The 27,202-nt window shown below is 46.7% G+C and overlaps 2 protein-coding genes across 2 annotated transcripts; one reads left to right on the forward strand and one right to left on the reverse strand.

The window, feature by feature from the left end:
• Window positions 1–1,160: 1,160 nt before the first annotated feature.
• Window positions 1,161–4,668, forward strand: TSTA_011540 (uncharacterized protein). Its single transcript, XM_002483234.1, has 3 exons — window positions 1,161–1,491; window positions 1,606–1,843; window positions 1,901–4,668. Exons 1-3 carry the CDS (start codon window positions 1,325–1,327, stop codon window positions 2,705–2,707), a joined length of 1,212 nt encoding a protein of 403 aa, XP_002483279.1. The 5' UTR covers window positions 1,161–1,324; the 3' UTR covers window positions 2,708–4,668.
• On the reverse strand, window positions 1,914–27,202 carry TSTA_011550 (nonribosomal peptide synthase, putative; the record flags this gene model as incomplete). The annotated part of the gene is made up of 11 exons (XM_002483235.1): window positions 1,914–2,894; window positions 2,946–5,769; window positions 5,824–7,457; window positions 7,507–8,167; window positions 8,219–8,601; window positions 8,670–16,575; window positions 16,644–17,863; window positions 17,926–25,816; window positions 25,870–26,175; window positions 26,230–26,646; window positions 26,699–27,202. The coding sequence occupies 10 exons, from the start codon at window positions 27,200–27,202 to the stop codon at window positions 3,001–3,003; spliced, it is 23,691 nt and encodes a 7,896-aa protein (XP_002483280.1). The 3' UTR covers window positions 1,914–2,894; window positions 2,946–3,000.

A 27,202-nucleotide genomic window follows, 5' to 3' on the forward strand; every position in this document is an offset into this window, starting at 1 on the left:
GCTTGCGCGTGAGGCTTATTCAATTGAGGCTGTGCAAATATTTACCATGACTGGCAGACACTAAGTGCGCCCAGTTGTCAGCCAGTAGGCTTGACTACTCTGTACATCATAGAATTATCGATGCCGCAATGCTTGACCGACAGAAGAGTCCCAAATTTGGAGGAATGCCCATATGTTGCTCGCGAAAATGGCGGACAATGTGCTATTGGCATTATCGGGATATGCATGGTATTACCGACGGGACGTCCTTCTTATCTTGCACTCTAGATTGATATCACAGGTCCTTGTAATCAACAAGGAATGGAATGTACGTAGTTGATCATGCCGTGAATGGTCGTTGAACTGGCAAGGTTGAATCGGGAAAGTTGTCGGCCTCATATCCCAGGCACGAAGTTAAGGCCAGGACAAGGCACCAAGGCACCAAGGCACCAAGGCATCAATCGAAGCAATCACGCCATCCGCGCTAAGGGTCACGCTAAACCCTTTCTAGGACAGGGCCAAATATAAAGAAGGAGCAGGTCCCCAGACGACGTTGCTTTTCTCTCTCTTCAAGATTTTTCTGTTTGTTAGCTATATTCAAGCTCTACTAAGGTGTTACTGGTTACTATCCTTGCGACATCATTGAAGATGTGATGGTTGATGTCAGCGTGCGACCACTAGAACTTGACATGGAAGCCAAAGTTGTCTTCCCGAGATGACTGACCAATGAAAGATAGCGAGGATGTGCTACACCAACTAACCGGGTACTTAAACAGTGCGAGGCGTCAGTTTTCGGCCGATAACCCTTGTCGAATCCACAATAGCGACAAATGCTTGGATATATCAGAAATGGTCGAGAAACATTTCAAAAGGTCGAAGAGAATATCCTGAGGATTGAAAGGGAAAGAAAAAGAAAAAAGAGGGAAAAGGGACATACGGATATGACTGCATGATGAGCAGACTACTTGTCGGTGAAGGCTATCCCCGGCTTTGGATATGAGAGGATATTGGATCTTGGTACCACACGTGTCCGCTCATTCGTGCGAGAGAATTGCTTAGTCTTATCTGCGGTTGTGCCTGCCAAAGCGGTGACCACGAGGTCGCCGTTCTTTGCGGAATCGGGAGTCCCCGCACCATCAGACGACGTATCCCGCCGATTCATTTGATTCATCTTTGAATTCAGGACGACACTGTGTTCAATCCTTGTCTATATCACCGTTTCTGATAGAACTCTGTGAATGAGAATTACCGATTTTTATTTTTACTGAGCGACCCTTGCTTTCTTTTATTCATTCCGTTCCGATTGTCTACACGCGGATCGCATCCGGGACTACAGGCTGTCATCATGAGCAGGTTGATCTCTCAGAACTATGCCGCAGTGGTAGTCGGAGCTGGCCCAGCAGGTGTCGCAGCACTCGGAAATCTCCTAGAATTAGGGCTAACCAGGATCGCCTGGGTAGACCCTGTATTCGACGGTGGACGAGTGAATAGTAAATATCGCGAGGTTCCCAGGTATGCCCATCTTTGCGTAGAGCCGAGTCGTCCGGTTTCGTAAGCTCAATCATCATATCAACACCACAATTGCTTCATTTGATATCGCAGATTAAATTATTAACTATGTGATAGTAACACCAAAGTCTCCTTTTTCCGCTCATACGCCACAGGCGTCCAACCACTGCGCAACATAGTGTCAACCACCAAAACACCCAATGCGTTCTCGGTCATGAATAAACTGGATCAAGACGAGACGTGCTCTCTACACCATGCGGCGGACATGGTCAAGGACCTTACGGCGGGACTATTGAAAATGAGACAAGTCTCTCCGTTTCGCGGCGAAGTGACAAGTGCAAATTTTGAAGATCAGGTATAATAATTCCTTTGGATATTGCCTTGTTAAGATGTATGTGCTAATTATTGATAGAAATCAAGATGGACTATCCGAATCAAATCCACAGACCCATTCTCTAATATCGAAGTATCAGCTCCCCGCCTGATCCTCTGCACAGGCTCATCACCAAAATCCCTCCCAGCACCCACACCAGGTGCTGCAGGATCAACCCCGACCCTCAAAGAACTCAATCTCGACACAGTCCTCAAACCAAGCATTCTCTCCGACGTACTACCGCGAGACATCCCAACCACAATCGCCGTAATCGGCGGATCCCACAGCGCAATCCTAGCAATCATGAACCTAGTCGATCTCGCTCAAACCAGCCACCCCAGTATTCGCCTCAAATGGTTTACTCGTAATCCACTCAAATATGCCGTCTTTATGGAAGGTGGGTGGATCTTGTACGACAACACAGGGTTAAAAGGCCAAGCAGCCCAATTTGCGCGTGAGCAACTCGAGGATTCCCGCCTGGAGACTTCGGTAGCTGGTAGATTTATTGAGAAGATTGATACGAGTGACAAGACGAGGGAAGATGCGCTTTATCAGACTCATTTGCCTGAATGTTCCCATGTAGTATATGCGATAGGATATGAGCGGAACGCTTTACCTGAACTCAGTCGAAATGGTCGGCCGCTCGTCTCTCGTCAACAAGACCTGAAATGGGAGTCGGAATTCGGGGGGTTTCTGGATGATCGGGGAGAGGTTATTCCCGGCTTACATGGTGCTGGAATTGCATTCCCGGAGACGGTGGTTGATCCTAAGGGTAACGTTGAGCAGGCGGTTGGATTTTTTAAGTTTATGAAGTTTTTGAAGAGGGTTACGCCCTTGTGGGTTTGATTTTTTGCTTCATTCTTAATGAACCCTGCTGGTGGTATTGGTCCAGATGATATGCTTAGAACTATTCTTAATTTCGATAGGAGTACTGACGGTTCAGGATTAACAATGAAATGTATTCGATTGCTAATCTGAAACAAAACTTCTAACAAACAGAAGAAATATGCTAATTTAACGATTGTCGTAAGATCTCGATAGTCAACAAAACATACCAAACTTCCTGGCACGAAAGAGTACCTACATGAACAAAAAGGAAATCTTAACGATAGTCTTCCCATTTTACCAATTCAACTCAATCAACTCTCCACTTCAACCTTCCTTTTCACAATCTTCCTCGCCAACCCAAACGCAGACGCCCAAGTCATCGACTTCCGTAACTGACCAGGTTTATGGCTAATATTACTGGAATGTGGCTCCTCACCAGCAACACTGCCGTCAGTCGCACTCGCAGCCGTATCAGTACCAGCAGATGAAGCAGCAACACCAGCATGATACGAAGCCATCATCCGTTTCGCCGTGACGCTGTTTGATTGCACGAGAGCCGCCATTTGACCCATCATTGTGGGATGTTCGATTAGATCGTCCAGTCGGACTGTGAAGTCTTCTTGTTCGAGGAGCCAAGCTACTTGCGCGAGCCCGATGAGGTCGCCGCCGAGATCGAAGAAGGATGAGTCTGGTTTGAGAGGTGGTGGGACGTTGCTGGTGTCTTTTTCATTGGCTTGGTTGGTATCGCTGAGGACTTGCTCCCATGCTCGCCGGAGAACGTCTGATAGGACCAGAATTTCGGCTCGAGTGAGGTTGGCTAGTTGGGAGGATTGGAGTGAGTTGTCTTCCACTTGTTTCTTAATGTCCCCTTGAGGCAGCTGGCTGTCAGACTTCGCATCTCGAATTGGAAGTGCACAAAGAGAAGTAGGCGATGGAAGTGCCATATCAGGATTTGCAGTAAAACTCTCTGCAGTATCGCAGAGCATATCCAAGACTCTTTGAGCAAGTGGCATAGTGACATGTTCATCCACAGAGAACGAAAGAATAATCTCGACACGATCCCGGTCCAACGATTTCGAATTGACTGAGAAATCAGACATTTCTTCGTCGCTACCGACAGCCTTGACAGTGTAAATGTTTTCTCCGAGTTGAATCTCATTTGACGAGTTGGCAGCATCATGCTGCAACACTGTACTAAAATTAGTTGAGCGAGGCCAGTCAGTGCATTTGTGGATGATTTGTCTGAATCCAAGTGCTTCATATGGCATGTTGGCGACTTGCTGATCTTGAATGTATCGGAGAAGATCAAGTACTGTCCATTTCTCGGCAAACAGAACCCGGACCGGAACGATATTCATGCATGGTCCAACCATAGATTCAACGCCTGTGATAGCTGCGGTGTTTCGGCCGCTGATTGTATGTCCGAAAACAATGTCTGCACTTCCCGTAATTCGTGCTAGAGTCAATGCCCAAGCAGCTTTGATGACTGTCGCGGTAGTGATGTTTCCATGAGCCATGGACGGAACCCTTATAGTCTTTCGTAAACCTTCATTGCTGGCCCGAAGTCTCCTGTATCCGAGGTTCTCATGTCGATTAACAATCTCCGTCATCCTTGATCCATTCAACAAATTCCTCCAATGTTGATAATGATCTGTCGTCACGATTCTTGCCGACTCACGCACAAAGTTGGCAAAAGATGCTGGTGAAGGAATGGGTCCACCTTCATAGCCTGCTTTGATGGCAGACAGTATTCTAGGAAGCGACACACCATCGTACTGCGCGTGAGAAAGTCGAAGGATAATGCGATGTCTGTCCGTATTCTTCTCCCGCACAATCACAAACTGTACAAATGGCTCACCCTGTTTAACTCCTTCGGTGATGTCTCGCTGTTGTAAGACAGAGGTAAACTCATCGAGGCTTTCATCAGTCTCGTATACAGAAAACTCCGGTCGAACTTTACGGAGTATGACCTGCAAAAATCGTCCCTTGGAAGCAACAAAGACCGTTCGCAGAATATCAAAAGCGTGCACCACGCGGAAACAGCTTTGTTTTAGTCGTCGGAAATCAAGGGGACCGCGACCGTCGAGGCAGAAGAAATTCAACATCCAGCGCGAATCTAGAAGAGCACCCGTAATTGACAGAGCCTGGAAGTCTGTGACGGGAAGAATATCAACTATACCACCTTTGAACACTCCCACACGAGGGCAAATGTATTTCTGTAAGAATGCTTCGTCAATATTGGCGGCTTTGATGAGAGCAAACCTTTCGTAGAAACCAGGTTTGGCAGATGTAAAAGCTGACTGCTGTCCCATCATATTCATGTTGTTAATCTCGTCTTCGACATAGCTCTTTTCACTCGCGGTTTGAGCCATAGTTGCCATATCCTTGAATATGGGGTTTCTGAAAACATCTGCAACTGTCAAAATTAGTCCTTCGTCGCGCGCATCACCAACGAGCCCCATGGCCGTAATACTGTCTCCTCCCAAGTCAAAGAAGCTATCATCTCTGGTTATGGAATCCAGAGGCAATCCAAGCTTGTCACTCCAGAGACGTAGAAGCTTTTCCTCTATATCGGCCTTCATTCCCCGTTCATGGATATGAGCAGCAACTGGAATTGCTGATTCGCCAATGTCCTCCCTATAAACATCGTCGGAGATGCTTGAGATGGCATCGGATTCCGAATGAGGGGCCACTAAGACGTCGTGCTCCGTAGCGTTAGATAAATGCCGTCTCAATGATCCTGGTTGACTCAAATTGAACATTTGTTGTACAATCATGCGAACTCTCTCGTCAATGAGATTCTGGAGACTAGGATACTTCTCCAGAAGGTCGTGCAGTTTATCTTCTCGCTGAGCAGGCGTCTGTCCGACGTTTACGGCCTTCGTCTCGGCAATTTCAACAGACTTGCATTTGTCAAGTCGAGATATAGTTTCTGTCGGTTCTCGAGCAAAGGAGTGGAGGATGTTGGCTAGGGTCTTTGAAATATCTGAAGCATGATCGCTCGAGAGCATATCTGTCCAGTAACGGAAGACAATACCTTCTTGATTCCTGCCGGTCTCGATATTAAGAGTGACAGCATACTATTAATGTTAGAAGATCATCAAGAACTAAATTATTGGAGTAGAAGATCTTACCTCGCTTGGGTCGTGTGCCTCCTGGGGTGTAAACATAAGAGAACCCTCATCTGAAGTATCAGATGAGGAATGATTCTGAATTGACAAGGCTGTGTTGAAAATCTGCTTTCCTTGCAACCCTAATTCGTGCTGTACCTGTGCCAAAGAACAGCGTTGATGAGGAATTGCTCGCACGAAGTCATCCTGAATGAGACTTGGAATTTCCGCTAGTAGCTGAGATGGAGAAAGGCGAACTCGACAGCAGAGCATGTTGATAAAAACACCAATTGTTTCTTGTATTCTGTTGACCGGTGCATCACGTCCAGCTGATAGATAGCCGAAGCAGACATCATCAGAATTGGTATATTTTCGAAGAACCAGAGCCCATGCTGCTTGGATGACGTTCGCTAACGTCACGCCTGTTCTCTCGCAATAGCGTTGTACATCTTGCCAATGGTCGAAGTTGAACTGTAGAGAAGCAAGACGACGTTGGCTACTGAATGTAGACTTCAGACGTGGGAAATAGCATGCTTGGATTCCAGTCAAGTATCGTTTCCAGTAGACAATATCATCTTTTGGTGAACGGCTTTTCACAAATCGAATGTAGTCAGAGTAAAGGGGGCCACGACCTTCTGGAAGTTGTCCGTCATAAGCGAGCTGGAGATCGCGTATTAAAATAGGGGTTGAGCCTCCATCGATAACAGCATGATTGACTTCAATTTTCATGACCACTCTTCCGGAGGGAGTCACGCAGACGGTTAGTTGATGAGGTATCTTCTGCTTCCGTTTGACGTTCCTGTCGTATAGACTGATTGACTGGAGCTGGCTGATGATAGCAGAATCGTCGCACTCAATATGAATAACATCCTCATCAACATTCTTCAAAACTGCTTGGTCGAAGGAACCTCCTTTGTAAGTGCTATTGACAAACACTGTGCGTAATGCGGCATGTCTGTCAACAACCTTTTGCCACGCGGCGATCAGCCTCATAGGGTCAACAGGTCTTTGCGAATTTGAGCCTGTCACCTCAAAGACAACATGAAACAAATATGTCTTCGGGTCACGCAACTGGCTGAGAAGCATGCCCTCTTGTGCAGGGGAACAGGGGTAGACTTCTTCCACCTCCCTATAATGAGAGATACCTGCTTGTGGAAATGAGTTTTTGAGCAAACGTTTGAGTCCGTCGTAGTTGATTGGAAGTAACGGATAATCGCTCAATGTGGGTTCAGGAGTGCATCGTCTCAGTCGAACAACGATTTCCTCTAGAATCCACTTGCATTCGGAAATCCAACGATTGATTTCACTGTGTCGTTTCATGCGGTCACCGAACATAAATGCGAATTCTAGACGATGTTGAACAACGGCGGCGGATATTTCGAAGAGCGCCAACCGAGTCGTCTCGGGTCCCATATCGCCAACGTCCAGAGGATTGGCCTTTTCCAATCCCATATCCGCGTTTTGAAGTATCGAGTCGTCACGTTCTAACTGTTGCATTGATCCAAGATAGTTGAAAAGAATCTCCATTGGTACGTCGGAGTGAGATAAAAGAGGCCGATCTTTTGGAGTGAAGAAACGTTGCGCCAGGTAAGAGTTTCCAGCTCCTTGAGAAATACGTCTGGTATCCTTCACCGTTTTCAGAGTATCGAGTACATCATCTATTCCACATCAGTATAAGTAATCATTTCGTTTAATGGTCGAACATACCTGACTCAAGCACTACCTGCAATGGCGAGATGTTCGTAAACCATCCAACAGTACGAGAGAGATCAATCTTTGAATCCCACGTCTCTCTTCCATGGCCTTCATTAAAGACTGTCGGCAGGTATCTGTCCGTGAAAACAAGTCTAAAAGAGTGAATGATGGCCGCCAGGAGAATATCTACCGGTTCAGTGCCAAAGACTTCATGGCAAGCGGTCATAGTAGAGGTCGTCATTCCTTCATCCAGAGTAAAGGTATGTCGTTTTACATTACCATAAGTGTTTGAAACATTTTCCACTCCCCAATAGCCAAGATTCGTAGGTAACACCTTGAAGGGTAATTTGTACTCAGCAGCGCTTCGCTTGACATGCTCCGACTGTAGTTTACACCATGATTGGAACGAAAGGGCTTTGTCCACCTGAAGAGAGCCAGTCTCGAGAATGTCTTCGAGATCCTGCGTAATGATTCGCCACGAGACCACATCAACAACCAGATGGTGAGCAGCAAGGAACAAGTACTGCTCATCGCTAGATTTTTCGAACATGTCTGCAACTATTATTGGGCCATCGTAGATATTGATGTCTCTTTGGCTGTCTCCTATCATCCTGATGGCTTCGCTCAGTGACTCTATATTGTGGTATCGGAACCGAAAAGAAGATTTGATGTCCTAAGATCCTGTTAGATTTCTATTTCCTTCGCCATTGTTAAGGTGCCTTACACTTGAAACTTGTTGCTCCCACTCTCCAGTAGCGTTTAATTTGAACCGTGCCCGAAGCATTGAGTGACCAGAAACAATCGCCCGAAGTGCTGAGCGCATAGCATCGGAACTAATATACCGTGACAAGCGAAGAGTAAAGCTCTGATTGAATCGACTGCTACCTTGATGCCCTTTTGCAGCAAGGAAGTACATTTGCTGAATAGGAGAGAGTCCAAAGTTCTGGTCCAACACTTCCACATGGTCTGGCATGTCCACAGTGCTAGATTCCACCGTTTCGGCTAGTTTGATCAGCGAAGGCGAACGCAGTATGTCGTGAAGAGTGACTTTGATGTTATGCTTCCTGCTTCTCGAAACAACAGCCATTGCTGTGATGCTGTCACCACCTGAATGTATTATGTTAATAACTTGAATGGAGAGGCCGAAAAACTATGACAAAATAAGGGAAGTATACCTAAGTTTAGGAATGACTGATTCGGCTTGACCTTGTCAACAGGTTGATTCAATACCTGTGCCCATATTTCTCTCAGGGTTGAAACAACTCCGGTCATGTCTTCTGGGGCAGTATCGACTTCATCCGCACCGACCACCTTCTGATAGACCTCGTCTGAGATATTCTCGATCCAGCTCTTGACAAGTTTCCTGTCTAGCTTTCCAGATACCAACATGGGTATCGCGTTGACGACGGCCCAAGCCTGTGGAACCATGTAGGATGGCAACTGTGAGGCTAGATTGTTCTTGATTCGCGATAATTCCTCACTTCTTTCGATAAGTTGACATGTTTTCGAAGTCACAACTGACTGACCAGCTGCCGTATTTTTCAAAGAAAGAATTGCAACAAGTCGCTTCCGGAGAGGTCCTGACTGAGGAACGGAGACAATGACATGACGAACATGAGAATCGGTTTCCAGGCGGTGCTCAATTTCTCCCAGTTCCATTCTCTGACCGTTGAATTTTACTTGATTGTCTTTTCGGCCAATAAAGTCTATAGAGCCGTCATGCCGGTATTTGACCAAATCACCTGTCAAGTGAATGCGTTGATACGCAGGAATCTCAGCTGCAAATTCTTTGGCCCAGGATGGATTCTCAATAAAAGCAGCCATCGTCTTGATAGTGTCACCTAGGTATCCACGTGAAAGAGTAGGTCCACCTAGGGCCAATTCACCTACAGAACCCATAGGAGTCAATTGATTGCGATCATCGGGATTGACGATCCATGTAGTGGTAGGTTGTATACCATAACCAATATTGTTTGGCGCGTCTTTTGTTACGTCTGGATTGACTACCGCTACAACGGAAGCCTCAGATGGCCCGTAAGCGTTGATCAAATGCACCTTGTCAGACCACTTGGCAATGACTTCGGGACTCATCGCTTCGCCACCACAAACAAGAACCTTGAGCGATGGAACAGATGCCGGATCAATCAAATTTGCGACGGAAGATGTAAGCAGGGTCCAGGTGACGTTCATTCGACAGATAGTTCCGGAAATGTCTTGCAAACGTTCATCTTCACTGGGGACGCAGACACAACCTCCAACCGTGAGAGTGGTGAATATCTCCATAATGGCAGCGTCAAAACTGAGAGACGCAAATTGCAGAGCTCGAGTTGTGCTATTCATGTCCAAGGCTCTGCCAAAGGCTACAGAGCTTGTGTTGAATGCCCGGTGTTCAATAATGATGCCCTTCGGTTTCCCTGTGCTGCCAGATGTGAAAATCACGTATGCAGCGTTAGAACCTTTCACGCTGGAAAGTCGTTCTTGTCCAAAGGGTCTTGAGGGAATGTTCCTTATTGTGTTCGCATCAATAGAAATAGCGTGCTTGACGATACCTGCATATTTGGATTCGTATTTTGACGAATACAATAAAACATCCGTACCCGTCTGTTGGACAATCTCCCTATGTCTATCGAGAGGGTGCGAAGGGTCTAGAGGAACAATTGCTCCTCCAGCCATCAGCACGGCGTACATTGAAACTATAGTCCACGCGGATTTATCCAAACACAACGGAACCAAGACTTCAGGCTGGACGCCGAGAGACTTCAAATATGCTGCAAAGCTTGATGCGTACTTGTTCAAGTCAGCATATGTAAGATCTCCATCCCACGCATGGACAGCTTGAGCATCTGCCTGTGCTCGGCATTGCGCTGCAAAAAGATCATGGATGCACGTATCGAGGACTTGGGGGTTACGCTTAATCAACCATTTGATCTCCTTTTTGTCCTCAGGACTCAACATGCCGACAGTTGCCAGCAGATCAGTAGATGAACTATTGACGGAACCAAGCTGCTGTAGGACATGTGACAACTGGAAAGATATCCTCTCAAGTTCCCATCGAGTGATTACTTTCTCATCGTAGTGGAAATTGACCTCGATACTGGCCTCACCAGTTTTGCACTCCACAACAAGAGGATAAGTGAAGAAGCTCCCAATGTCCCCATTGTCTTGTACTTCCCACAACTTGTTAGTATCAGCGGAATCAGCAGTCTGAACAACGATCAAGTTTCTAAATTGGCAAGCGGCAGCCTGCTCCTGTCCCAGCTTCTTGATATGCTGTAGGCCAAAGTGCTGATGTGAGATCATTTCTGTGGATATCTTCTGGATCTCCAGTAGATAATCCTTGATCTTGGATTTTGCATCGACATGAACATAAGTAGGCACTGTGGTCAGTACTGGGCCGGCGAGTTCAGCGATACCGGGGACATCGATATTCCTACCGGATAAGGTCTCTCCGAAGCAAACATCAGTCGACTGTGTACGATTTGACAGGACAAGTGCCCAGGCTGCTCTTATCAATATTGGTACAGTGATACCGAGACTCAGGAATCGTTGTGGAATGTCCACCATTTGAGTCAAGGTCTTCGACGTGGTATTCTCGCCAAGAGACTCTATCTGGTTGGCAAGTGGAGGGAAATGTGTCGGTGAGGGGTTTGCCAGGTAAGATTTCCAGAAGTTACCTGACTCTTGCAGGTTCTGTCTCTCAAGGTAGGAAATAAAAGACGAGTAAGAGATCTTTGGAGTCGACTCGCTGTTGTTGTAATATATTTCCTGCACCCTCTTGAGAAGAATATTCAGTCCCCAGGCATCGTAAAGAGCGTGGTGAATCAACCATACAAAATAGGTAGCAGAAGTATTCTTTTCTTGAACCAAGATATACCGAGTCAGGACGCCACTTTGAGAGTTGAACAATTTTGAGGCATCACCAAGTGTGCTCTCCAAGTTATCATAGTAATACCAGGAGATCTGCTCCTGCTTCAGAACAACTTCCAAGAAGCCAGATGAGGCAGTGTGAGGTATGCGAGTTCGCAAGATATCAAATTCGTCTACCAATTGCTGCCAAGCAACCTTGAAGCGCTCAACATCAACATCAGGGCCAAGTCGCAGAATGTTGCGTGAAATATATGCCCCTTGTTGTTGAACTGACGATGTGATCAACCCTTCCTGAAGGGCACTGCATGGATAGATATCAGCAATCGACTCCTTTTCGACATTGCACTGATTTGCAATCTCAACAATAATCTCATCTTTGCCAACGGAGTTCCGTAACAGACTGAAAGGCGGGATTGAAACGCTGGAAGCAGCTTCTGCCAGTAGATACTTATTGGACATCTCCTCAAGGGTAGGATGACGGAAAATATCCACCACGCTCAAGGAAATGCCTCTCGACCTGGCGAGACCTACAAGTTTCATCGCAGCAAGAGAATCGCCGCCAAGTCTAAAGAAACTATCGTCGCTTCCAATTGCGTGTTTTGGAACGGCAAGGACTTCCTCCCATAATCCCTGAAGGGTGATTTGTCGCTCATCTGTTGGGGGTTTCCTCTTGACTGAAGTTGAAAGGGAGTATTTTTTGAGGTCGTCTCTGGAAAGATCTTTAATTTCACCAAACAGCTTCCGGCGGTCAAGTTTGCCTGAATTGGTGAAGGGTATGACAGATACAGGGAAGAAAAGCTGCGGTATCATGTATGACGGGAGGACTTTCGCAACCGATTTCTCGAGAGACTCAATGACACTGCGGGCCACAGAATCCATCTCGAGGAGAATCTTCTCATTACCTGAAGCCGGATCCTGAGCCTTACCGCGTAGGCTGAAGAACATTGCAAGTTTCTTTGGTCCAGGATGTGAACCAGGCGCAACCAAGTCAACCGCTAACTGGACATTTTCCGGCATATGTTGGGTGCATTGGTATTCGATCTCACCCAGCTCGATACGTTGTCCGTTGAGCTTGATTTGCATATCTATCCTTGCCATATAGGTAAGCGTGCCGTCGTCATTGTACCGAACAAGGTCACCAGTCCGATACATTCTTGTACCAGGAGCAATAAGAGCTCTAAGTTGGTCATCCGCTGCCCAGGCTGGATCTTGTATGAAGGCCTCCTTTGTCTTTTTCTCATTGTTCAAATATCCGCGACCAACGATATGGCCTTCAATTACCAGTTCGCCGATGGCGCCGACTGGGACGAGGCGGTTGTAGTTGCGTTGGTCGACAACCCAAGATCGACTACCAACAGCTTTACCGATAATAGCAGGATCAAAATTGACAATTTGACCTGACTTGTCAACCTTGCTTCCAGCAGCACACACTACTGAACACTCGCTGGGGCCGTATGCTTCCACGAGGCAAACTGATTTCGACCATTTCTCGATTGCGCCAGGGGTCATCTTCTCACCGCCCATAGCAATGACCTTCATTGTCGGAATACTCTCTGGTTTTAGTGTACTAGCCACGGAAGGTGTGATGCACATCCAATTGGCACGTAGACGAGTAATACTGCCAGCGACATCGTTCATACGGTCCTCGGCACTAGGCACGCAAACGCAGCCACCCAAAATGAGGACAGTTAGTATGTCCAAGATGGAGGCATCAAAAGTGTAGTTGGCAAACTGATATGATCTAGTCTCAGAGTTTATATGAAGGGCCTTGCCATGAGCCAAAGCACCTGTACAGAATTGACCATGCTCGATGACCGTTCCTTTAGGCTTGCCCGTCGACCCTGAAGTGAAAATGACATATGCAATATCTGTTGGGCTGACTGAAGTCCGTGTTGGTTGAGTAGCTTTCGGTAATTGAGCCAAAGACCTATCATTCACCATGATAGTGTTGGGAACTATTTTGGAGATTTTGGCGAATTGCTGAGCTGAAGATAGCACGACACAGCCATTAACATCTTCAACCAAGCTCTTCAGTCTGTCCTCGGGGTGTGAAGGATCGAGAGATACAAAAGCACCTCCTGCCTTGAGAACAGCGATTTGTGCGACAATTGCCCATGCAGATTTTTCAAAACACAGAGGAACAATAACCTCGGGGCCAACATCATGGCTGACAAGGACAGTTGCAAGACGGTTGGCAAGAGAGTCGAGTTCTCCGTAAGTGAACTTTGCATCCCAAGCCTCAACCGCTTGAGCCATAACTGGCAGAACTCGTACCTGATCTTCGATCATTTCATGCACACAGCGATTCACCTTCTCAGGGGGGATGCTGTTCCATTGGCACATATTCTGGCAACTGAGTGATCCAACAGTGCTAATGGCACCAATAGTTCGTTCATGCTCGGTGGATTTCGTGATATCATTTATGATATGTTCGAATGTGTCGGCTATGTTCTTGGCTTGAGCACTGGATAAGTAGTTCTGCCAGTAACTAAAATGAACTTCAGTCACAGACTCCATCATCTCAATATTAACCGCTATTTTATACTCGCTGGGGTCATAGGAGTCGAATGACTTGAATGATAGTGAAGGTGTAGAGTCCACATCGAGACCACTGCGTCTCTGGAAAGTGAATGCTGTGTTGAATAAAGGAGTGTCTGCTAGACCGAGGGCATGTTGCACTTCTGCAAGTGACACGGCTTGGTGTTCCATGCTCTTGATAAAGTCTCGTTGAGTCTTTTTCAACGCCTTTGCCAATGGTAGAGTATCCGTCAGATGAATCTTGTAGATGAGCATGTTGATAAAAGCTCCAACAGCATCTTCAATATCCTGAACTGGGACATCACGACCCGAGCTGATATAACCGAAGCATACCTCATCAGAGCCAGTATAGGTCCTCAGAACCATAGCCCACACGAACTGAAAGATTGCAGACATTGTGATTCCCATGCCCTTACAAAGTTCACGTATGGCTGTGTTGTTCTTCAAGGTGATGATTTCAGAACCAAGAGACTTATCTTTCTTCTGGTCGTTCACAAGCGATGGGAACAGACACGGTTCGCTTCCTGAGAGATACTTTTTCCAGTAAGCCACGCTTTTTTCCCTGGGCTTGCATAGCAAGTGACCAACAAAGTCACTGTACTGTGGTTTTCTTTCAGTGACTGGTGCAAGTCCCATATAAGCTCGCGAGAGATCACGGAAAATAATTGGCATGGAGGTTCCATCCGCAATAGCATTGCTGATATCAAAGCGACAGAACACTCGTCCAGTCTTCTCGGGACAGATAGAGAGACGGTGAAGTTGATTTCCGTTCTTGAAGTTTATATCTGAGAGCCCTGCAAGCAACTGTCTAGCATTGCCATCGGCTTCTTTGAGAACGTCAATTCTGGCGGGATAAGTCTTGAAGACCACCTGGTCCATAAGCGATGCTTCGTGATTACCATCAATGAAGGTTGTCCTGAGAGACATGTGGCGATCAACAACGCTCTGCCATGCCTCGGCTAGTCTTTGAACATCTAGCCTTCCTTGCAAAGAGGGTAGGTCAACCTCGAAGATAGCGCGGTAGGCATATGTATTGGGGTCTTTTAGTTGGCTGAGCAGTATTCCGTGTTGCATTGATGAACAAGGATAGATATCTTCAATATTGTCAAAAGATGTAATGCCAGCGTTTTGTAAGCTTCTCGTGACCTTATTGATAGTATTGTACGAGAGAGGGAGGAGAGGGAAGTCGGCCAAGCTGGGTAATGTCTTCGTCGCCTGGGAATTCCTTAGAGCCCGGCAGATTAGATCTCTGCAATCGCCAATCCATTGACGTATGCTGCCCTGCCTCTTCATGGCCTTGTTGTACGAAACAGAAATCTTCAGACTTCCATTAACTATAGCAGCAGAGATCTCGATCAATGAGAAGCGAGGAAAATCAGGACCAATATCGGATACCGAATTAACTGACTGCCCTGTGCCGTTGGCGAGCTGCAGAAGATTCTTTGTCTCCTTGACCTTTTTGTGCTGACCGAGATAATTAAAGGCCATTTCCATTGGCCAGTGGTGTTGATATCGTTCGCGGCCCTCCCATGTCAGTAATCGCTGAGCGAAGTATGGCATTCCTTTTCCAGGGGTTCTTCGTCGGAGTGCTTTAACCCAGCTGATGCACTTGTGGAGGTCATTCTCATCTGCATTGCTGAAGTCTGCTGGTAGATGGACGGGGCTCATTGTGGTGAACCATCCTACTGTGTTGGAGAGATCAATGCTAGGGTCCCAGGGCTCACGTCCATGCCCCTCGTTGTAGATGCATGGCATAGACTTGCGACTGGAAAATACACGACGGAAAGATATTAGTAATGCAGCCAGTAAGATGTCAACGACATCACAGTTGAGCGGACCGTTGATCATCTTCAATAATTCATTGGTGATGGTTGAGTTCAATTCGATTTCCTCCATCACGACCTCTCCATAAGTGTTTGGTGTGTCTTTCATGCCCCAAAACTCCATATCTGCAGCTGGAATATCATCCAGTGGAAGAAGGCTGGCATTTTTCTTTTCCTTGACGTAGTCCAACTGTAATCTGCACCACTTTTGGAAGGAAATACCCTGGTCACCCGCAATAGCACGGCCTTGAAGCAAATCTTCCAGATCTCGTACAATGATACCCCATGAAATCACATCAACAACCAGATGATGGGCGCATATAAAAAGCTTCGATCCTTCTATAGGGTCTTGGAAGAGCGTAATTGCCATAACAGGTCCCTGTGTCACATCCAGCGATTTCTGTGTCTCCTCGACTTCTTCGGAGAGTTCATCCGAATCAAAATGTTCGACGGTACGGAAACCATAAGAGGATTGAGTGTCCTGTAAGATACGCTGCTTCCATATACCGTTTCTGTCTCGAGAAAATCGAGCTCGGAGCATTGAGTGCACAGATACTAGCTTCGAAACTGCGCCTTTGACTTGATCTTCGGAGACAGAGTCGCTGATATCGATCATGATACTTTGATTGAAATGGGTGGTTTTACCATTCATGCATTGGAAATAGAGGATTTGAATGGGCGAAAGATCGAACTCATGATAATTTTCCTCGTTTTGTTCAGCTTTCTGCGGTAAGGTAACCAGAGAAGCAAGATGGCGAATCGATTTGCAAGTGATGATATTCTCTACCGTCAAACCCAGATTCTGGCCTCGGCACCTTGACATTACTGCCATCGCTGACATACTATCACCACCCTGTGATTGTTTTGACGATTAGTATGCGTATTATTCGATAGGAGTTGAGTACCGTATAATAGACTCACCAGATGCAAAAATGAACGATCCAAACTGATGCTCTCAGGGGAAAGATTCAGAACAGACGCCCATATGTTTCTTAAAGTTGCCTCTGTCTGTGTGATAACCACAACCTTGTCTGTTGAGCTCGTTTGCTCTGCAGAAGTAATCCTTTCGTAGGTTGCATCATCAATGTTCTCAATAGATTGATCAATTAACTTCCTGTTCAATTTCCCAGAAGGTAGTAGGGGCATTTGCTGCAAAACAACCCAGGTGGAAGGGGTCATATAAGCAGGGACCTTTTCACGTAGTCTATCCTGAACGAGACGAAGCTTTTCAAACGCTGATTTATCTGTGACTATGTGCAGTTCGCTATCGTCGAAAGCTCCCCCTTGGAAGTTGCGTAGAGATAGTACAGACACAAGTTTCTTAGAGCATCTACCCATCTTTGGAAGAAGGGCAATAGCATTCAAGACATCATTGTCGCCATTAAGGTGGTGCTCAATCTCTCCGAGCTCGAGTCGCTGGCCATGAAGCTTCGCCTGACTATCTTTTCTTCCGACGTAAAGTAGTTCTCCAGAGTCGTCAGGTGCGTATCTGACTAGATCACCAGTCTTGTACATTCTCCGTTGCGAATTGCCGGAGATGACACCCCATGCTGGGTTTGTGATGAAGACTTCCTGTGTTTTCTGCTCGTTGTTGAGGTAGCCTCTCGCCAACGTTGGGCCTTCAATCAGCAGTTCACCGATGGCACCGATTGGCATCAATCTATCGTGATTTCGTGGATCTACAATCCATGCATTGCCGACCGGTAAACCGATGTTGGATGAATCGGTATCCAGAGTCATACATGGTTTTGCAGCAGCAACAATTGATGTCTCAGTAGGCCCATATCCGTTAATCAGCCGAACTTCATTTGCCCAGATAGCAAGGTGGTTGGGTGTCATTGCCTCACCAACAAGCGCTAGGTTCTCAAGGCACGGGACTTCGGACGGTTTGATAGTTTGTGCCATACTTGGTGTGAGAAGAGCGGTATTGACATTCTTTTCGTTAATGAACTTGGCAATGCCATTGAGACGAGTGCTATCGTGAGGGACACATGTGCATCCTCCGATGACCAAAACGGTCAAGATCTCGAGAAGACTAGCATCAAATGTGTACGACGCAAATTGAAGGACTCGTGAAGTTGGCGAAAAGGAGAATGCAGGACCATTCTTAACAGCTCCAGAGCAGAAGCCAGCATGCTCAACTAAATAATCGTCAGAAACTTCTGATTAAGACTTCTACCTCATGTATACCGAAAATACTTACTGATACAGCCTTTTGGCTTTCCAGTACTTCCAGATGTGAAGATAACATACGCTGCAGTCTTAGCATCATATTTACCAAGTGAAGTGCTTGCTTCTGGAAGCGATACAAGCAGGTCCAAATCAACAGCAAGGGCTCGATCGACCACCTCTTGACATGACCCAACATATCGTGGAGAGCAAAGTATGACTTTTGCATCAATATCCGAAACGATTTCCTGGCGCCGGGCTTTGGGATGTTGAGGGTCAATGGGAACAAATGCATAACCAGCTTTCATAACGGCCAGCATTGAAAGAGCGGCAAAAGCTGACTTCTCGAAGCAAATCGGTATGAACTGCTCCTTGTCGTTACCTATAAGGACCCTCAAGTGGTTTGCTAGAGCTGTGGCATAATGACCGAGTTGTGCATAAGTGAATGTTCCGTCCCAGGAGTCGATGGCTAAAGCATCTGGACGCGATTTGATGTTGTCATCAATCACATCGTGGATACACCGATGAACTCGTGTCAAGCTCAATTCATTGTTCCATTTCTGGATTTGAGATATGTCACTGTTGCCTATGACTTCGATACTGCTTAACTTCTCCTCTGCCATTGCGATACATAATTTGTGCAGAGTAGCCTCAAACTGCCCCATGACTCTCTTCAGTTGAGTGAGTGGAATGATGTGATTGTCAAACTGGATCTGCACTTCCAGATCCGATTCCCACATAAAGCATGACACGTTTAATGGATATGTGAAGAAGTTTGCGTCACCAGTATTGGCACTCAAAAATCTCATAACCCCTTCCACGTCATCACTCTCTCCGTGAGCAATGGAGAAAAGAGTCCGAAACTCACAAGCCGACTTAGCATCTTGACTGAATCCTTGAATATTTTGCAAGCCAGCGGACTGGTATGGGATGATGGAAGCAGTCTGGGCCTGCATTTGCTGCAAGAATCGGATAACAGAAAGATCGGAATCTATTTGCAGTCTCATGGGCACTATTGACAATGCAGGACCGATCATATCATCAATTCCAGGAACGGGAATATCACGCCCTGTCATAATCTCGCCGAAGACAATATCCTCAGAATACGAATACATCGAAACCGTAAGAGCCCATGCTGCTCGGATCAGGGATGGCAGAGTGACTTCCGTAGGTCGGTGTTCCGGCAAATTGAATTTCAGGGTTTGTCGAGTTTTGGGATTCGACTTGTAGGATGCATTCGGCAATGCCGGGAATTGCACCGCAGTGAACCCGTTGAGGTGCTGAACCCAAAAATCCTTCAACTCAGCTGCCTGTATATTGGACACGTACTTGATGAAGTGCGAATACGAGCAAGGACCATGTTCAATGGCCATATTAGTGTGTTCATAGTACCTTTGGAGTTTGCTCAAGAGCTTTGGAATACTCCAACCGTCGTAAATGGCATGATGAGCTGTCCATACGAAGTGTGGCCTGCCTGTTGAATCTTTGGCGATGGTGTACCGAGACAAGCGTCCCCCATTGGCACCTGGGACTGAACGAGGAAGAGGTAGAGTGGAGCCCCATTCTAGTTCTTCTCGTACAACAACCTGAAGAAATCCGTTTGACTTGGTATGAATAATTCGAGTCCTCAGTATGCTCTCACTCTGATATAGCTTCTGCCAAGCTGCTTTGAACCGTTGGATATCTACAGAATCAGGTAGTTCGTAGGTATTCTGCGTGACGTATGATCCTGGCTGAGAATTTGATATTACGATCAAACCTTCTTGAATTGCACTGCATGGTAGTACATCCTCGATCTGGTCAGGGGAAATCTGACAAGTCGTGGAGATTTCCCGCTTGATTCCTGTAGCAGAAACATTCCCATCGAGCAGAGAAAACGTAGAAATCTTCACGTCAGTCTCATTGGCGCTAGACGTGGATACCGATACCAATTTCTGTGCGATTTCAGAGAGCCTAGGCGTCTGAAAAATATCTGCAACGCTAATTGAGTAGCCTTGCTTTCTTGCGGCCGTGATGAGTCTCATTGCCGATATAGAATCCCCTCCGTGCCGGAAGAATGTATCATCCGCGCTGATGTGGGAAGCATCCACGGACAAAAGCGTGGACCATAAGTTCTGGAGAACTTTTTCGTTGTGTGTCGAGGGCTCTCGGCCACTTCTTCCGCCTAGACGGTAGGATGATACATCATGTGACAGTAGCTCTTCCGCTGTCGTGCGAAGCTGTCGCCTGTTGAGCTTACCGGACGATGTCATCGGGAAGAAGGACACCGGTATATAGACATTTGGAACCATATAACTCTGCAATTGGGAAGCGAGAGCGGACTTTATATCCATAGCTATGAGCTGGAAAGACGGTGTCATTGGAAGGATAAAGTCCGCATCACTCTGCGTTGGTTTCTTGTTATCACTTTCAAGACAAACGAAAACTACCAAAGCCTTTGTTGCGACGTCCCCATTGCGACGAACGATGAGGTCAACCGAGCATTGGCCATCTGAAGGCAAAGTGCTCTGAATCCGGTGTTCAATCTCACCTAGTTCGATTCTCTGGCCATTCAATTTGACTTGTGTATCCTTTCTTCCAAGGTAAACCAGGGTTCCGTCAGAGTTGTATCGAACCAAGTCACCCGTTTTGTACATCCTATGTCCCGTAGGCGAGAACACTTCTGCATCACCGATCTTATCAGCTAGTGACACCATGAAGGAAGGGTCCTCAATGAAGCTCTGTTGAGTCTTCTCTGGGTTATGAAGATAGTGTCGAGCAAGGATAGGTCCTTCTATGAGCAGTTCTCCAACACACCCAATTGGCACCAAGTTGTTGTGGTCATTTGCATCAACGACCCAAGAGACACCACCAACAGCACGGCCGATATTTGTAACATCACTGGACTGTCCAACGTTTGGGTTATGACAGCAATTAATGGAGCATTCTGTGGGTCCATAAATGTTTTGAAGTCGCAGGACACTACACCATGTGTCTTTTATCTCTTTGGTGGGAGCTTCTCCTCCAATAGCGAGACCTTTCAGTTTCGGAACATCTGAAGGATTTAGAAAAGCTGCGACTGTAGCTGTCATGTCACTGAAGTTGACATCCAGGTCATTCATGGCCTTGGCCAGGTTGTTCATTCTATCCTCTTCTGACGGAACACAAACACAACCACCTCTCATGAGAGTTGTGAATATCTCTTCGAGACTGTTGTCGAACGAGTAAGAAGCGAACTGAAGAAACCTTGTTGACTGATCCACTCCTAGAGCTGCGCCATGGGCCGCAGCACTTGTAACCAAGCTTCGATGTTCAAGAACAACGCCTTTCGGCTTCCCAGTGCTTCCAGAAGTGAAGATGACAAAAGCAGAATTTTCAGGGGCGGGTTTGTTGATAACGAATGGATCGATTTCCTCAAGTTGAGTAAAAAGCGTTTCATCAACCGGGATAGCATAAGGAACGACATCGTCGAGAAGATGAGTACGAGAAGGAGAAGAAAGAACAACCTGGGCACCTGTCTCGAGCACTCGCAATTCCAAGGCAGCTTTCGGATGTCCAGCATCCAACGGCACACAAGCTCCGCCTGCTTTTAAAACAGCGATCATAGCGATAATTGTGTAGGCTGATTTATCAAAACACAATGCCACGAACGATTCAGGCATGACACCGAAGTTGGTGAGATAGTATGACAAGCGGGTGGAAAGGGAATCGACTTGGGAGTACGTGAATTCACCATCCCAGGAGCAGATTGCAGGCGCTTCGGGATTCAATCTCACTTGCTCGTCGAACACCTCGTGAATACACATTTCAATCGTTTCTGGCATATCCTTGTTCCATTCTGCAATTTGCTGCCAATTGCTTGCAGGGACGTGATTCAACTGGCCTAGCGGAGTCTCTGGCTGTTCGATGATGTTTTCAAGCGCTTGTATAAAGGTGTCTGCTATGTTCTTGGCTTGTGCTTGAGAAAGCATATCAGTCCAAAAGTCCAGGTCGATCGCTGCATTCGTATCTGAGGCTTCGACGTTGATTGTGACCAAGTACTCCGTCGGATCATGTAGTCCTGCACACTGGGAGAATTGTATAGATGGCATGTTGTCAGACTCTGTGGACGGGAGCTTCCGATATGAGAGGCAGGTGTTGAAAAGAGCTGTTCCAGAAAGGTTCAATTCATGTTGGACATCAGCTAATGAGATATGTTTGAACGGTATGCTTGCCATGTAGTCCGCTTGGATACCTTCCACAAGACGCATAAGGATGGATTCTGAAGACATATTAACTCGACAAGCAAGCATATTAATGATTGGGCCCACTGTCTCTTCGACCATGTCAACGGGAACATCTCTTTCCGACAATAAATAACCAAAGCATATATCGTTACTTCCTGTGTAGCAGCGAAGTGTTTGCGCCCATGCTCCATGAAGCGCATTTGCGAGGGTCAAGCCGTGTTTCTCGCAAACGGATTGTAAAAGATCAAGCTTCTGGAAGTCCAGACGAAGTGTACTATATTGTCTCGACGAGGATGATCCGTCATTGAGCACAGGCATGTGGCACGGCTCGATGCCAGAGAGATAGGACTTCCAGTAATCCATTGCATCATTCTTTGGCTGCGATTGCAGGTAGGAAACAAAATTACTGAAAAGTGGCTTTGGATCATTTTGAAGGCAACCGCTATAGGCCTTTTCGAGGTCCCGTAGAATAATGGAAATTGACGTTCCGTCCATGATGACATGGCTCATCTCGAGTCGGCAAAAGACCTTTCCTATCTCAGTAACGCAGATGGTGAATTTATGTAATGGTTTCCACCTATCGGACTGCATGGAATGATTATCAAGCACCACACGGACGTTGTCTTCATCGCTGCAACTGAGAATTTGACTTGAACAGTCATACTTCCGAAGGACGACCTGAGAATACAGATCTTCCGAGCTGATGTTCTCCACGAAAATGGTACGAAGCATTGCATGTCGATCGACCACATGTTGCCATGCTTGAGAAAGGAGATGTGCGTCAATCTTGCTGCCATTATCTCCTTTGACTTCATAAGTTCCTCGAACGGCATAAAAAGATATGTCTCTAGTTGTAGACAAAAGTAGACCGCGCTGCATAGCGGAGCAAGGGTATATATCTTCAACGTCTTCTAAGGAATCCAAACCCAAGGCAGGTAGCTTTTCAGTAGTGAGTGCTTTCAGGTCAGGGTAATTCAAAGATAGGAGTGGATAATCACTGAGTGTCGGTTGATGTTGGCGTGAGACTAGATCTTTGGTCATCTGAACCAGCGTATTCTGACAGTCTGTAACCCATTGCCTAATCCTTTCTTGATGTCGCATATGCCCATTGAACGAGAATGTGAACCTAAGAACATCTTGGACAATCACAGCTGATATTTCAAAAAGACCGAATCGTGGCGTAGTCTTCGCAAAGTCAGCTGCTCCACCACCCTGGCTTGTCTCGCCAGCTAGGCCCTCCACAGGGCTGAAGAGCGCACCAGCCTTTTCGAGTTGTTGGTAGCGGCCCAGGTAGTTGAAAGTGATTTCCATTGGCTTGAACACCTTCATGTTCTCACCGCTGAGACTACTCTTAGCAAAGTACTCTCTTCCATTATCTTTGACACGCCTGCGAGAGTCTTTCACCTGTATAAGAGTATCAATCCAGTCACGAAGAGCGGTAGCTTGCACAAATATGGGATAAATGATTGTGAACCATCCAACTGTTCGAGAAACATCAATCGAATTATCCCATGGTTCGCGTCCATGTCCTTCATTGTGTATAACTGGCAGCGCGTGGTCCGTAAAGGTCTTTGCAAATGAGTACAGCAATGCTGCAACTAGAATGTCAACTGCCTCTGTTCGGACTGGAGAGTTTGCCTCATTGAGTAATATCGAGGTCGTTTTAGCATCAAGCTCGAAACTTTCGCATGAGACATGACCGTACGTATTCTCAGCATTGCTAATGCCCCAGTATGACAGATCGCAAAGCGGGACGTCTTGGGCTTTTGAGGTTGTCTCCTCTTTCAGATCAGAAAGCTGCTCCCACTGGAGACGACTCCAGCTCTGATATGGAAGTGTGGTGCCGAGAAGCGAGCTTGACTGAGAATGTAGAAGCAGTTCCTCCAAGTCTTCAAGAATCACACGCCAGGAAACAAGGTCAACTACCAAATGATGACCAATCAGAGATAGTAGTCGATCTTGATCTTCCATCTGAAACAGGTCTATTGCTACGACAGGACCAGTCACAGCGTCGAGGCTTGCTTGACTATCAGCAATAGCATTCTTAACTTGCACTCGAGAGGACAGCTTGTGAACATTAAAGCGATAGGACACTTCATTCTGACCTTTCAGACGCTGCCTCCATTGTTTCAGTTGTTCATCATAAAAGAACCTAGCCCGTAGCATCGAATGACGACTGACTATGACATTCATTGCATTGCGAAGATCCTCAGGTGAGACAAAATGGTTGATTCGGAGGAAGAAACTCTGGTTGAAATGTCCCAAAACGTCGTTTCGAACTTCAAAATGCAGTTTCTGAATCGGCGACAGATCAAAAGGAACATCAATGTCCTCTCGATAATCGTTCTGGACATCCACCAATCTGACGCAATTGGAGAGCTCTTGGATAGATCTGCTGCGAAGAATGTCTTGCACAGTGAGCCCAATACCTCGTTGTTTGCAGCGATTCATGCAGGTCATGGCTGTAATCGAGTCACCACCGAGACTGAGGAAACTATGATGTATGCTAGTCTTGGAAAGGGGAATATTGAGCACATCGCTCCATATCTCTCGCAATGTAGCTTCAATATCCGTCAGTGCGTGGTCCATATTTTTGTTTGTGTCATTGGCGACGGGTCTAAAAGAGTCTAGGATCCCATCAGACAGGGTATCGAGCCAACCGGATACGGTCTTCCGATCCAGCTTGCGAGAAGCGAGAACGGGAAATGCCTCGATACATAGCCATATGGATGGAATCATGTATGCGGGCAAAATACTGGACATGGCTTCACGGATATCGGAAATATGCTCTTCGCGATTAGAAATATCCAGCATTTTCAAAGGTGAAGGATTCACTGGGAAGTCCTTAATCGCGCCTTCGCTGAAAGAGAAAATCGCGACCAGTTTCTGCGCCGCAGGTCCAGTCTTTGGTAACAGTACAAGTCCATGCTTGACAGTTGGATATTTGATGAGATGCGACTCGATCTCTCCCAGCTCAATTCGTTGTCCATGGTACTTCACCTGGGTATCCTTTCGCCCAACAAAATCAAACGATCCAGCATCAGAATTGTATCGGACTAAATCTCCAGTCTTGTAGAATCGACTTTGACCAATATTTATTTCAGCTTCTTGCGACCAGGATGGATTGGAGATGAAAGATTGGGCGGTTTTCTCTGGGTTGTTGAGGTAACAACGCGCCAATGATGGACCTTCCAGAAGGAGCTCACCCGTGCAGCCAATGGGAAGAAGCACATCGTGGTTCTCAGGGTCAACCACCCAACATCTCACGCCGACGGGAAATCCAATGTCCTGAAATGCTGTTTCTTTTGTTATATTTGCATTGACCACGGCGGCAACTGAACTCTCCGTTGGACCATAACCGTTGACCAAGTTGATAGACGACCAAGTGTCGATGTTTGCCTGGGTTAGGGCTTCTCCCGCCAAAACCAGTCGAGTGAGGTTTGGCACATCAGCAGGTGTGATAAAGCGAATGAAGGACGGCGTCAGAAACGCATGGTTTACTCGTAAGTTGTTGATGGCGGAAACGATGCCGTTCAGTCTGGACTCCTCGCTAGGGATACATACGCATGCCCCGTGCATCAGGGGCGTTAGAATTTCAACCAAACTAGCATCAAAGGTATGAGCGGCGAATTGAAGAACGCGCGAGTCGGGCTCGATCAACATTGCTGGTCCATGTACGTGGGCACCGGAACAGAATGCTTGGTGTTCAATCACGGTGGCCTTTGGAAATTAGCACACTGTCTTCGAGAGTTTTGAGCATGCATGTCTCTCACCTTGGGCTTCCCGGTAGAGCCAGAAGTAAACAAAACATAAGCAGCATTTTTACTACTTATTGAAGCAGTAAGGTTGCTGTTTACTTCCTGCTCTGCCGCCATCTTCTCCAGCTGCTCGGTATCGAGATGCAGCACATGTTCAGCTGCCGATGATAGACGGGAAGAATATTCGGTCGAACATATGATTATATTTGCCTCTACCTCTTTGACCAACGACTCCAGCCGAGCGATTGGATGGGACGGATCCAATGGGACGAACGCTCCGCCAGCTTTCAACACAGCCAACATGGCTACAATGTTCCATTTCTAGATACGATTTTGTTAGCGAAGACTAAATGGTCAGATGACTGCTTATCTCACCGATTTGTCAAAATATAATGCGACACGAGTTTCCGCGCGAACTCCAAGCTTCAAAAGATGTTGCGCCAGTGTAAAAGCTTGTTGGTTGAGCTCAAAGTAAGTAAGAGACCCATCCCAGGCGCAGACAGCCTCCTTTTGCGGATTCAATTGAACCTGATCTTCAATAACATTGTGTATGCATCTTTCAACGGTTTCAGGTCGCACGGCATTCCATTTAATTATTTGTCGCATGTCACTATCGGTGATCTTACTCAATTCCTGAACAGTGCATGGGGTCTCTTCAAGAAGAGCATGGAGCATGCGCGAGAACGTTTCCGATACAAGAGATACAAAATCAGCGGAGATATCGGGGTATTTGTATTCCAGAAAAATGCTGAATGAGCCGTTCATATATTTGGCCAAAACCCGAACTTTGCACTAAAAGACGGTCAGTTCCCATCATGACATAAAAAGAATTGCGCACGCCTACCTCTTCAGGAAGCGACATTGCAGCCTGTTGAGATGCCAAAGGTGCCGGGCTTGGTTTACTGTCTGATGAGTTGCGAATCTGGAGCATCACCGCGGTGTTGTAATGAAGCCGCATTGCTTCGTCTGTCTCAATGTGTAGTGCGCCCCTAAACTTACCTTCCTTACCTTTTGGAAAACCTTCCAATTGCGCCTCTGTATCAACGCGAACCTTGACAGCTGACGGCCCCGGCCTGCGCGCGGAAACGGCCATGTCAAATTCATTGTAACCAAAGCACACCTCCTCCATACCAGTATAATAATGAAGCACCATCCCCCAAACTGCCTGAAGCAGGCTCTTTGCACCAGATTCATCCTCCTTGAATAAATCCTTGACTTTTTGCGCATCGCAATTGATGCGCGAACACATTCTGCGCCTTGTTTTCGTGTTGGCTGTCGCATTTCGTACGCTGGGTAGGTAGCAAGCGAGAGAGGCGAGTTCGCCTGCGCGTTGAGTTTGGGAAGCCAT

The sequence above is a fragment of the Talaromyces stipitatus genome, genomic scaffold (genome assembly GCF_000003125.1).
Source record: "Talaromyces stipitatus ATCC 10500 scf_1105507295549 genomic scaffold, whole genome shotgun sequence".
NCBI lineage: Eukaryota > Fungi > Ascomycota > Eurotiomycetes > Eurotiales > Trichocomaceae > Talaromyces > Talaromyces stipitatus.